Source organism: Gekko japonicus, unplaced genomic scaffold (assembly GCF_001447785.1).
Source record: "Gekko japonicus isolate JY-2015 unplaced genomic scaffold, Gekko_japonicus_V1.1 scaffold1316, whole genome shotgun sequence".
NCBI lineage: Eukaryota > Metazoa > Chordata > Lepidosauria > Squamata > Gekkonidae > Gekko > Gekko japonicus.
In genome coordinates, this window is record NW_015175398.1 from 328910 (window position 1) to 342392 (window position 13483).

The window sequence follows — 13483 nt, forward strand, 5'->3', positions numbered from 1 at the left end:
CCCCAAATCTCCAGGTATTTCCCTCCTTAGAGCTGGCAACCCTACTTTCCCCTCAGTGCCTGTTTGTAGGCAACTAAGTTTGGTCCAGTCACCTACTTTGCCCTTTGGGAGAAAACATATTGGGGCCAATCCTGATAGGGTTGCCAACTCCCGATGGGAAATTCCTGGAGATTTGAGGGATGGAGCCTGAAGAGGGTGAGGTTTGAGGAGGGGTGGGACCTCAGACAGGTACAATGCCATAGACTCCACCCTCCAAACCACTCAGTCCCTCATGGGGAACCATTGTTGCCAATCTCCAGGTGAGGGCTGGAGACCACTCAAAATTACAATTGCTCTGCAGAAGGGAGGGCGGAAGTCAGCTGAAGTCAAAGGGGCAGATAATGGTAGGTTGATGGTTAGCTGTGAAGGAGATGGGGTTGCCAACTCCAGGCTGGCAAATTCCTTGGAATTTGAGGGGTGGAGCCTGGAGAGGGTGGGGTTTGCGGAGGGGTGGGACATCAGACAGGTAGAATGCCATAGACTCCACCCTCCAAACCAGCCATTTCGTCCTGGGAACAATTGTTGCCAATTTCCAGGTGAGGGCTACAGATCACTCAAAATTACAACTGCTCTTCAGGGAGCAGAGATCAGTTCCTCTGGAGAAAACAGTGGACTCTGCCATTATACCCTGCTGAGGTCACCACAGCAAAATGACACTGTTTGCCCAAAGCCAGAGCACTCCCCCAGAGCCTCTTTCTAGATCTCGTTGTATTTATTTCCACAACGGGCTTTACTGCTAGTCTTCTATAATAGATCCGTTTGAGCAGGGGTCATTTCGGGGGGGAACACGGGGGAACGCAGTCCCCCCCGGGTGAGGTACAGGGGGCGGGGCACATGATGAAGCCCCGCCCCCTGCTTCCGCCCGCCCCGCTTCTGGCCCTCATTCAGCCAGGAGGAGGAGGAGAAGAGGGAGGGTAAGTTGCTTCCTCCCTGCCTCTCCCTACCCCTGCCTACCTGGGGCCAGGGAGGGCCTTCACGGGGCTTCCTTGCACTCCCGCTGGCCTTGCAGTTCCACCGCCGGGCCCCTCATGGGGCGGGGTGTGTGGCCTTATGACACACTTCCGGTGATGTCAGGGGGTGTGGCATATGCTAATGAGTTATGCTAATGAGTTCCCCTAGCTCTTTTTCTACGAAATGACCCCTGAGTTTGAGCACAATATAATCTGAGTTACTCCCACTGATTTGGACAGATTTAAGTTTGTTTAACTCACCTCACTGACACCAATGGGATATTATAGCCTAAATTTTGCCTGGATCATTCCCTTAGGATTTAAAAAGCACTGAATATGTTTTATGATCACCATAACACTTACCAGAGCTCAGTACAGAACAGGGGCTATCAATTAATCCTTCTGATTAGTGACATTCTTTTCACTATTATTTTCTCAGCCTCTGTTTTCCCAGGTATAGAAAGTATTACCTCACTACCTTCCCCCAGAAAAACAGAACATCCCTCTCTCATTTCCTGGTCTCCTATGGCTTATGAAGAGGTACAGAGAAACTTCATCTTGAATTAAACCAGAGAATCATAGTTTAGATTGAGCAATAAAATGCCATTCCATAAGACAGCTAGAGCCATCTAAGAAATTAACACACCCCTTAATCAAGGGCTTGCTTTGTGATGCCATGGATTTCCCTATACACCAAGCAAAACAAACGACCAGTGTTTACAGGACAATAATTCTTTCCCCACCAAGAGTTGCCCTTACAATTGCCCTGGTAACCTAGTCAAGTCCCTAATCAACAGATAACTTCACCTCCAAACACATTAGCATTTCCCTAGGTACCCTGAAAACCCAATTTCCGCCACTGCTAAAGGAAGGGGGGAAATTTAACTATGTAAGAACCCCTTTCAGGACAGCATTTTAGGTTTAGTTCAGCCTCTCCAATGATTGTTCTTTCACCACTGTGACAGGACAACACCCAGCATCTCCTGGGGGTCTCTATCCACCACTAGAATAGGACACATTAAGGCAGAGGTGTCGAATTCATTTGTTATGAGGGCCAGATCTGACATAAATGTCACTTTGTCAGGCAGACATAAACTTTATAAAGGACAGCAAGTGGTAAACTCTAAGTTGTTGTGTCCTCACTGCAAGGCCCCATGGGCTGGGAGGGGGGTGCAGAGGAAAACCCACATGGGTGGACTGGAGATCTAGCAGTGCAACGGTGGGCAGACACTTCCATGCCCCAACAGAGGATAATTTGCACCCTGCAAATGCTGATCCCTGAGGCCATCTGGAACAGCACGGCCAGAGCTGTATGACAAGTGGAGAGGTATAAATTTGGTTGCAGCAGCTCCCAACCTACCAGGGAGGCTGTCCCTGAAGTGAAGGGGTTCTGCTTGATTGCTGCAGGCAAGGTTGTTCAGCTGTGGTTGTTCAGAGTGGCTCTGCCAGCTCACCCATCCTGTTCTCTCCCTTGCATCAGTAGCTCACGGACCTCATAATAGCCCTGAATGGGCCGGTTTTGGCCCCTGGGCCTTATGTTTGACATCCTTGCCTTCAGGCTTGTTTTCACTGCAGCTCCACCAACTGCAACAGAACGAAGTACACCTGTCCCTGGACTGTTCCTTTGCCACTTCGAAAATGCTCACACTACAGGGATCAGGCATTCTCCCTCTCCAGTTCACTCAAACATTCTCTCTGTTCTTCTACTTTGCATTCAGCTGATCTCCCCCATCCATACCAGATGTCCCCATCTCTCTCACTTATTCTCCTTTGTGCACCCAGACCCCTGCTCTGGCAATTCCCATTTTCTCTCCCCCTTCTCTTTATCAGCAACCTACTTTCCTCTCCTTTTTGTCCTTCCTACCTTGCTTTTTATTGTTTATCTAAGCCCAAAGAGCCAATCTACTTCAATTTAAAGTTGCTTCTCTCTCCTCCACATATATTTTCACAATATCACCCCCCCCCCCGATTATACCTGTCTATAAACATATTTTAAATTCCATACCAGGGTTGAGAGGTGAATGTATACAGGCTACGGCTGTGTACCCTATCGTAAATCAGAGGTGCACTTACAACAGCTGTTCATCAAGTTGTCTTCTGTGCAGGCACACATTGGGACTGCGCATGCGCAGGCCTGCTGACAGAGAAAAACAGGAATAGAGAGGCCACTCCTCCCCTCAGCACAAGCCCAGAGCATTCCTACTGAAACCCTGCTGAATGTCTAGCAGGCTGCAGTGGACCAGATGTCACACCCAAGGACCTTGATGTCTGCTTGTTCTTTTTGATTTACTCCAAGGTCTCATCCATCTTGACTGAGAACAGCTGGTCTCCTTCAAAGGGCAAGTCCTCTATTTTAGCACATGTGTATGGAGGCAGAGCAGTAGAACACAGGAATGCAAAGCACCAGAAGGCAATGCCAGATACCATAGATTTTGCAGAACAGTCTGCTGCATGTTTTCCTGCATTCATTTGCTGCTTGGCCAGACATGTCGCTTCAGCATGCAGGAGCTTGACCACTGAGTGATGCTCCTTAGGAACTGAGTCAAAGTGCAGAGCTGCCCAGACCCAAAGAAAGAGCTGATATGTAGCCATTATCACCTGCTGTGATTCTAAAATTCAGTGCGCCAGCCAAACAGACCTTCCAGCTCATAGCCTCAATCCTGTAGCCCTTCATATTCACAAGAGAAGAGTGGGAACTGTGATGGTGTTTGGCTTGAAACTCCTCTGTGATCAAAGAGGAAGGGGGAGGATGGGTAGAAAGGAAACAACAATCCATCTGTCTAATTTTATAAAGATTTTCCATTCTTTGGGATGTAGACAGAATAGAGGATGGTTTCTCACACAAACTCTTAGCTGTGTTGAGAAAATCTTCCAGGACGGAGAGGGCAATGGAGGTAGGAGTGGCAAAGTAAGGCAATGAGAGAATCTTAGGCTTGGGGTTGGAGGAGACAAACTCAAGTTCATAGGACGTAGCCATCCTAATAATTTGTTTGGAGGAGAGGTGCAGATCCTCAGTTGGTGACATTGGCATGGTATCTCCTACAGCTTCATCAGGAAAGAGATCAATAGCTAATTCTGTGCCCAGGTAAGAACAGAAGCCCTTCTCTTGTTTGGAATCAAGAGTAATGCTGTTGATCAGTAGTTGGGAGCTCCCAGGCGAAAATATGGACCCAGAGAGGAAAGATGGGTGAAAATATGGACCCAGAGTGCTTGTGTGAGGAAATTGGATCAGAAGGGAGCAGGTCGCCCCACTGCTGTGGGCACAGGGGGTAGGCAGGCCAAGAGCCCTTTTGGTAATGAAATGCCTGGGTCCACCCTAACAGGGTTGTGGAGAGAAAGTCTAGGAAGGTGCCAACGGCTTGTCTTGCTGCACTGGAACCAACCACTGCAGAGCTGGACGCAGCTTCTCCACTTGTATGGGGCCCTGCTCAAACCGACACAGGTATAATCTCTGAATCAGAACCAAGGGGGTACCCAAAATGAGGTGAAGGTGTACGGGGAATTGGCGAGGGAGCATCTTCTACAAGTATTGGTTCCAGTGAAATCATGAATTAGAGTCTTGAATGGTCCATTGGGGTGCTTAGAGTAGCTCGGAACCGAAGCCTTACTGGAGTGCTTGGTCTTCAAGTGTGCTTTCTTTGTTAGAGGCTCCAAAGAGCTCCGTTGGCTGTAGATGGTTCCAGAAATCAATGTGGATCCGGTGTTGGGACCGACCTGGGTGAAGCCATGGATTTGGCCCTCTGAACAGGTTCATGCAAGGCAGATGACTTCGCTGCTGGCTTATTAGAACTCTAGAGGGCATATTCCCATAGGCATGCCTTCATGCGAGAAGCCCTGTCTGCCCTGGCCTTGGGGAAAATTACTGACAGAGGCAGCAAGAGGGCACGTCATGAGCCTCCCTGAGGCAGATTACATAGACAGCATGCTCATCCAAGTGGTGCATTTTCGTGCCACATTGAAGGCACTTCTTAAATATTTTTGAGCCATGGAGGCACAAAGACAAAAGGAGATCAGACCCAGTTGAAATTGGCAATCCGATGGAATAGTCAAGAGAAATGTCGAAAAAACAGGAGCAAAGCTAGAAGTGTTCCTCTCACCCTGGCAGCAAAATAACAGCTGAGGGAAAATGGCACCCTTTGTCCTTGGCGCAGTTTAGGTGGGAATGCTCTGGGCATGTGCCAAGGGGAGGAGCACCCTCTTTATTCCTAAGAAGCTAGAAAATTTTCTCCATTGACAGACCTGCGCATGCGCAGTCCAAATGTGTGCCAGCACAGAAGACCGAAGATGAATAAAGAGTTCATAAGTGGATTAATTAGCCCATCCAATTGCATTCTGTTTTGAATATACGCTGTTGTTCCACAGTACTGAAGCACATAGGTACTGAAATTCCACAGGTATATGAAATACACAGGAACCTTATCCAGTGTAAATGTATTCATTTTCTTTTCTTTTAAACACACTGTGTTTCTTTTAAACACACTGAAGCAGAGAACGGCACTCTTACTGGGGCTCTTATATTTTTGCTTTTGGATATTCATTCCAGACTAGAAAATGTAATGTGAGAAATGACTCTGACATGAATGGCATTAAACACTGGAAGAATTGCTAAAACAAACAGAAGGATTAATTTTTCCCAGGCTACCTAACTGCTGAGAGCACATTTGTATTCTCAATATATTAAGTGGTTAAAAGACATTTTAATTTTCTTAGATTAGTTTGGTTCTGGTTCTGTTCTATGTTGCTGTAAAAGGAAACAATTGATAAATTAAACATTTCAAAAGACAATTAATGAAACTAACATTATTCGATTGCCACGCTCAATTTTTATTAGTGTTCACGTAACAATGAGTGATTTTGCCAACCCAGACATTTTCCTATCTTTTGATGCTGGCCATTTTTCTGGAACCATAGGATATAAAGGTTTTCAATAAATCCTACACATATAATTCCCTTACGTATTGGCCATTTCCAGCTCTCCCACTGGCTGTGCAGTGCACTCCATCAACTGCCACTCAAGAGTACTCATGTCCCATTGGCTGGGTGCTGGGTCCATTCCTCTCACCCACCCACTGCCAGCCTGGACACTCCTCTCACAAAATAACTGCCAAACGGCTGTCTCTCCTGATGAAGACACTTCTGCTTGGCTCCTGTGGGACTAACTTTTCCATCAGTGGATGTTGCTAGGCAACCAAGCTTGGTTCTGTCAGTAAAAAGGGAAAGACAGGAGGCACTTTCCAGGTCTTTGTGGGGAACTCATTGGGGCCAGTCCTGACTAGGGTTGCCATCTCCAGGTTGGGGAATTCCTGGATATTCTGTGGTAGAGTCTACAGAAGCCAGAGTTTGGGGAGGGGAGGGGCCTCAGCTGAATAGAATGCCATAGAGCCCACTCTCCAAAGCAGTTATTTTCTCCAGTGGGAGAGAGATCTGTTGTCTGGAGTTCAGTTGTGATGCCTGGCGATCTTCAGACTCCACCTGGAGGTTAGCTACCCTAGGCATAGCAGTAAGCGCTTCAGAGCAGGGTTTGCCGGACCCCGGTTCTTGCTGTGGAAGCTGAGTGGGTGATTTTGGACCAGTCACAGACTTTCAGCCTAACCTACCTCACAGGGTTGTTGTGCAGATCAAAAGGAGGAGAGGAGAATAATGTAAGCTGCTTAGGTCTCCACTGTGAAGAAAGACTACTTTTCCTCCTGAGAAACCATTGCTGCCTATCTCCAGTTGAGGGCTGGAGATCAGTCAGAATTAAAACTGCTCTCCAGATGGCAGAGATCAGCTCCCCTGGAAAAAACGGCTGCTTTGCAGGGTGGACTCTGTGTCATTATTCCCTGCTGAGGTTGCTTCCCTCCTGGCTTGGGTCCCCACTGCAGAGAAAGACTGTAGTTTTCCTAGGTAGAGGCTGCAGGGAGGGGGGAAGAGATGGAAACCTGAAGTCAGAGGGGCAGATAATGGTACGTTGATGGTTGGCTGGGAAAGAAATAGAGTTGCCACCTCCGGGTTGGGAAATTCCTGGAGATTTGAGGGGTGGAGCCTGGAGAGAGTGGGGTTTGAGGAGGGGTGGGACCTCAGACAGGTACAAAGCCATAGACTCCACCCTCCAAACCAGCCATTTCCTCCTGGGGAACCATTGTTGCCAATCTCCAGGTGAGAGGGGTAGAGATCACTCAGAATTACAACTGCTCTCCAGATGGCAGAGATCAGTTCCCCTGGAGAAAACGGTAAGCTCTGTACCCTGCTGAGGTCACCACAGCAAATTGACGCTGAGTGCCCAAGGCCAGGGCACCCGCCCAGAGCCTCTTTCTAGAGCTCGTATTTATTTCCACAACAGGCCTTATTCCTAGTACATAAATAATTTCTGAAGAGGATAAAATATACCTTCTCTTCCTTCTTCTTCAACACTTCTTCTGATCTCTTTTTCTTTAGCCATTCTTCGTACACCTCTTTTGCTTTTTCCTTTGATTGTGCCTTTTCAAGTTCCTTGGCTGCTTTTTCTGCTACCTCTTTACTAAGCTTATGTTCCCTTGCTCTCCTTTCCTATATAAAATAGATGTCAAACATTTTAGCGAAAACAGGTTTATTTGAGAATACAGAAAAAATCTCAGCCACTCTGTTGAACCATCAAGTCAAATCAGAAATTTGTTAAAAACATGCTGTTGCAAGAAGCTACGTTCAGGACAACAGCAGTAAAAACAGTAATAGCAGAATGCTCCTTCCATTTCCTTATATATCACTGACTAAACACAGAAGACTATCAAGTATTTTAGAAGTGATTGTGAGGACTGAATTGCAAGATTTCATCAGGGATAACCTGAGGGGCAAGGGGGAGATAGAGAGGATTATTTCTGAACAGGTGAATATACCAACTCCATAAAAAATAGAACTAATTTCTCATACTAGTGGCATTGCAAATCAGCACACACACGAAACTGCCTCATATTGAATTAGACAAATTGGTGCATCAAGGTCAGTATTGTCTACTCAGACTGGCAGTGGCTCTCCAGGGTCTTAGGCAGAGGACTTTCACATCACTGGATTGATTCTCCATTACAGCCTATGGGGAATAGTTCCTATAGGCTATAATGGAGCTGAATAAATTTGGGTTTCCCCGATTATTTCCCAAATCCCAATACCGGGATTCGGGAATATCAGGAAATACTGATATTTTTTTGGTTCAATATACCTGAACCCAAAAAATACTGAAGTTTTATTTTGTACAATCCTAAGGCTTGGCCACAAAACAAGTGCTCATCTTCAATGCATCATCTGTAATGACATATTGCTTTTACAATATGCATAAATTACAGAGGTTGTTAAAACAGGAGTTTTTACACTCATCCCCCACCCCTCTTTTGATGGGCTTGGAAAATAATTCAAGCATTAGGGTGGGGTTGACACATTTGATGGCCCTGTGCTGTAAACCCATGACCATTATAAGTTCTATTAATTCAGTTAAGAAATAATATATAAAATTCTGTTTCATGACTCATGAGTTTGTATGCATGGGACAGGATAGTAGGATGGACAAAGTATAAGCCACTGGAGACTAACGGTTAGAGCAGGGACCCCCTGCTGAGCCTGTAGACACTTTCAGAATTTTGAGAGCACTGAGTAGGTGCCACCACATTTGCAGCTTCATCTAGGACTTTGCAGTAACCTCAGCTAGTAGTAACTACAAATACCTAGTTGATCATCAATTAGGTTCCCTCTGTTATTAAAAAACTGCTTTGTGAAATGATCATTTGCCAATAAGTATTGACTGCTTCATGAAGGAGATCACTTACAATGCTTGGTTTTATACTTTCTTGGAAATGGGCCTTATCCCTAAATCAGTCAAAGGGAACCCAAAACTTAAACTGGAATACAAACGTGTCAATCCCTAACAAAGTTCTTCTCATCTCTCATGCTTGTTGCAGAGGGCTGATATTAAGATGCTGGATCAAAGCTTGTATATGATTGTTATGATTAATTCCATATATAATAGTTAAATGTATTTGTTCCAAGAATGATCAACAGTAAACAGAAAAATAGTTTGCTTGGCACAATTAAAGGCAGGCTGAAGTTCTAAATGAATAATCTGTGGTCTCAGTAAGTTTCTGACCTAAATAAATAGGCTAGGAATTCACATTAGTGTTTCAGTTTGCTTTTCAGAAAAGTATCCTTTGATCCTGTCTTTGGAAGAGATAAGATCTGTTTTTTAAATCACATGCAAGTTTACATGCTCTTTGCTAACATTAATGACATCAATACAACCCTGCTATACATTAATTAATTCTAAAAATACCAGGTATTCTTAGGATGAAAGACTAGTTCCAATTACTACACTCAAGCACATTACAAAGGATAATACAAACAAACATAGTCTGCAGGCATAACCATTTCTGCTTTTAATTCAATCAAATAAAGGACTAGGTTAATACCTGAAGGACTTCTTTTCTGAAAAATATTCATCTCTATGCTGATGACACCCAGCTATACCTGTTGATGGGCAGCTGGCCAGATACTGCTCCTGCAAATCTGGCTGTGGGTTTGGAGGCTATGTTGAAATGGTTAAAGCAGTCAGTTGAAATGGAACCCTGATAAGATGGAGGTTCTGTGGTTGGGGGGGGGGGACATGGGGAGGACCATGGCTCCCGGCACTTGACAGTGTGCCCTTTTCACCGGCACCAACTGTCAAGAGCCTGGGTGTGATTCTGGACACCTTCATGTCAATGGAGGCCCAGATCACAAATGTTGCCAGACTGCCATTTTTCCAGCTGTGTCAAGTCAGGCAACTGCCCCCGACCAGTCTCGCCCTGACCTAGGTATGGTAATCCACACAACAGTCACCTCCAGGCTACACTACTGTAACTAGCTCTATGTAGGGGTGCCCTTGAGGCTGACTCAGAACTTCCTGGTGGTACCCAGCCCAAGAGACAGCCAGCTGTCCTCAACTAGGGCCAGGGCCCTTTTGTGCCCTGGCTCCCACCTGGTGGAACTCTCTGCCAAATAACATCCATGCCCTGCAGGACTTATTACCATTTCACGGGCATGTAAGGCAGAGATGTTCCCTCAGGCATTTGGTTAAGGACAGTGACGGTCTTCCATCTAGCCTCCCCCCATCCTCTACAAGACAATGACATTCCAGGAATATTGCCATCAGATAGGCTCAGGCGGCTGAAAAATTGCATTTTTATGTATTTTTAATTTTTAATAATTTTAAACCTTTGTAAGATTTGTAATTTTATCATTGTTGTACGCTGCCCTGAGCCCTGTTTTCCAGGGAGGGCGGCCTAAAAGTCGAAGTTAATAAATGACAAAATCTCTGCAAACAGTGCCTGTAAACTGTGCACATAGTGGTGCAAGCTGTGGTACTCAGTTGCAGATGCTATGTGTATACATGGGAATAGAGATCTGGAGTGATGCATGCAGCCTTATGATCCTATTGGTCCACGTTTGCACAGACCAAAACACAAGCATAAAACATCGATCCTACTCAAGAGTGGACACTGGACTGACAACTACATAAACTTTTTTGAAGCTATGGGGAAAAATCTTTTTCTGGGATTTTGAGAAAAACTGAGATATATGCAACACTTACTTTCCTATGAAACTAGAACTGTTACTGTTTGAACAACATAAAATACATTGTTTATAATGTATACACAATTAGATTATTTGGCATATATATGGAATTTCAAAGTATAAATGTCTTCTGTTTTCTACAACAAAAATGATAAGTATCTCCTGTACTTGACTAAGAGGTTCGAACTGCTGCACCCTATGCTACCACAATTTCTATAGGAAATTAAGAAACCCTCTCAGAATCAAAAAAGGTAGGACTACCAGCATGTTTGAATATTAAGTTAAACTTAATAACTTTGAAAACAGTGAACTCTTTACTAATGTATTATCATTAAATAGTAGTTGTTTCATGAAAAATTGTTAGTAGAGTGTTTACAACTATTGTCAAAATTATATACATTTAAACAAAAAATATTCTTGAAAATGTTGCATATATGTCTGCGGCATATATTGTAACGACCATTTATAATGCTGCATGAAGGCAGTAGGAAACAGGGAAGACATGAGATGGATTGACTCAATAAAGGAAGACATGTCCTTCAGTCTGCAAGACCTGAGCAAGGCTGTTAGTGATAGAACATATTCATAGGGTTGTCACAAGTTGGAATACTCTTGACAGCACATTCCACCATCAGTGTTCCCTCTAAGCTGAGTTAGTGTGAGCTAGCTCACAGTTTTTTAGCCTCCGGCTCACACATTTTTGTCTTCGCTCAGGAAGGATGGCTCCAGAGCAAACTAATTTATGCAGTAGCCAAATCGCTCGCTCACAACTTTAATGCCAGTAGCTCACAAAGTAGAATTTTTGCTCATAAGACTCCACAGCTTAGGGGGAGCATTGAACACAATGTGTTTCATGCAATGCATTATGAAAAAAATACTGTCTTTTATTTCACTCAGTCCAACGTTCCCCTAAATTTCTCAATTTTTTCGCTGTAAAAGCTGAAACAGTCCGCAGACTTCTTCAGGTTATATATTTGGAACTAATTATATGTGTTTAAAAACCAGGTTCTTCTCACTTATCTACTAGTTCTCAGCTTCCTTTTTAAAAAACACAAGTCTTTAGCCCAAGGGTTTCAAAAAGGTAGCTTGTGAGCTACCAGTAACTCATGGACTACTGCAGAGTAGTTTGTGCTCTCCCTAGAAGATCCTGAAAAAGACTGCAAAACATCTGATCTAGGCTTTGTAAAATAATATTTTATAGGATTTTTCTCTGTGCTGCTTAGCTAATAGCTTCATTTCTGGTGCTCTTATTAGTCCATGTTCTGTTTTTAGGACAGAACACAATTTGTTAACATGCCAGGGAGAGGATCAGCCTGGGATATTTTTCATTCCTGAGAAGCAGCTCTAATAAAAGAAAAAGCTGGTGATCCCAACGCCAGCCCTTATCATTATGGAGTGATAAGGGGAACGGTACAGCCTGCACCTTATATGAAAAGGGCTACACATTTTTAAAAAAATGAAGTATGGGGTAACAGTTATAACATTATAATGCTATATATCAATACCCTTTCTTAAAAAGGAAAGGAAAGCTCTCTGGTGTGAGGGGAGAACAGTGGCTGTGGAGGGCTGCAACAAGGGAAGTACAGAAAAAACTGCTGCATGGACACTCTTGTCATTGTGAATGCTTCTTCATTCCCAGCAGCAATGAGAGCTACACAGAGAATTGTCTCTGTGGAAGCAACCCAAGTCACAAACATATAAACACATTACAGTCAGTCAGCAAAATAAAAACAGCACAGCCAGCTCTGCCAAAACAGTTTACCTCCACCAAATGATCTTTCAAATAAAACAATTTTATATGCCTTCTGCAACCACTCTGGTAAGCCATTCCAAAGCATCAGTTCTACTGACTGATTTTTGTCAGATGGACAATCCCAAAAAGGGAGCCGCAAGGAGAAAACTATCCGAAATGTGTAGCATGAGAACTCTAGGAGGTGTGGTATGCTGGAGGATGCTATAGGTCTGGCAGTGTGTTTTTCAGCTCTCTTTTATGTTTCAGCTCTCCCGCTTAAAAGAAAATCACCAGGGAGGGGGGGGGGGGGGGATAAAAGTCAAATATAGAAAATGAAGTCTTCACCCTTTTCACCTCTTCATTTTTTTTCTGGACCCACTCCTTGTGTTTCAATTCAGCAATCATTTTTTTCCTTTCACGTTCCTGTTTTTCCTTTCTTTTCTCCATTTGACTATTTAGCTCCTATTAAAAGAAAAAGAATACTAATTTCCTGAAGACTACACAGTCAAAAGCTAAAATAAAAGCAGATTAAGACAGCAAGCATACTCAAATATATTTCTAAATCAAAAGTATTTAAAATTTGAAGCATATTTAATTTTTAAAAAATGAAATTATATTTAAGGGACATGAACTCTGGTAACTTCAGGGCTTTTTTTGTAGAAAAAGCCCAGCAGGAACTCATTAGTATAATAGGCCACACCCAACAGCAGAAACTCATTAGCATACTAGGCCACACCTGGACAGTGCAGCTCATTAGCATATTAGGCCATGCCCCATTCTTTCCCTTGGCTTTAGTGCCTCCCTGATTCTTCCAGACCCCCAGGCCCACCAGCCTCGGAATTGCCAGGAGGGGGGGGGTCGCTCTCCAGGCCTTCCCTCTGTAGCCACGCATGCAGAGGTTTTAGTTGTAGTGGGCGTGGCCAACTCTGAAGCCAGCCGGAACTCCGTTCCTGTGCGTTCCTGCCCCAAAATAGCCCTGGGTAACTTCCAGACATTTCCCATCTTCTTGTAAATGAATTTTTTACCCACTCATTCTGAAAGGCATCAACAATACTTGGTCACAATTTTCTCTGAATAACACACTGCTTGGGGGAAAGGCAACTAACAGGAAGGGAGTCAACTTGTGCACAGAAATTTTGGCCCTGTGATTTGTGTCTGGTGTAAAGTAAAGAAACATTTGTAATATCTGAACATTTATAGGCTACCT

The 13483-nt window shown here is 44.2% G+C and overlaps 1 protein-coding gene across 1 annotated transcript in view; it reads right to left on the reverse strand.

Annotated features, from left to right (window-relative positions):
• Nucleotides 1-13483, reverse strand: part of CCDC34 (coiled-coil domain containing 34) — a 45682-nt gene that overhangs the window by 9574 nt on the left and 22625 nt on the right. The window contains exons 3-4 of the mRNA XM_015425689.1: nt 12622-12738; nt 7359-7517 (exon numbers count right to left, since the gene is read on the reverse strand). Coding sequence (XP_015281175.1) covers nt 7359-7517; nt 12622-12738 — 276 coding nt within the window. The remainder of the gene's footprint in view (nt 1-7358; nt 7518-12621; nt 12739-13483) is intronic.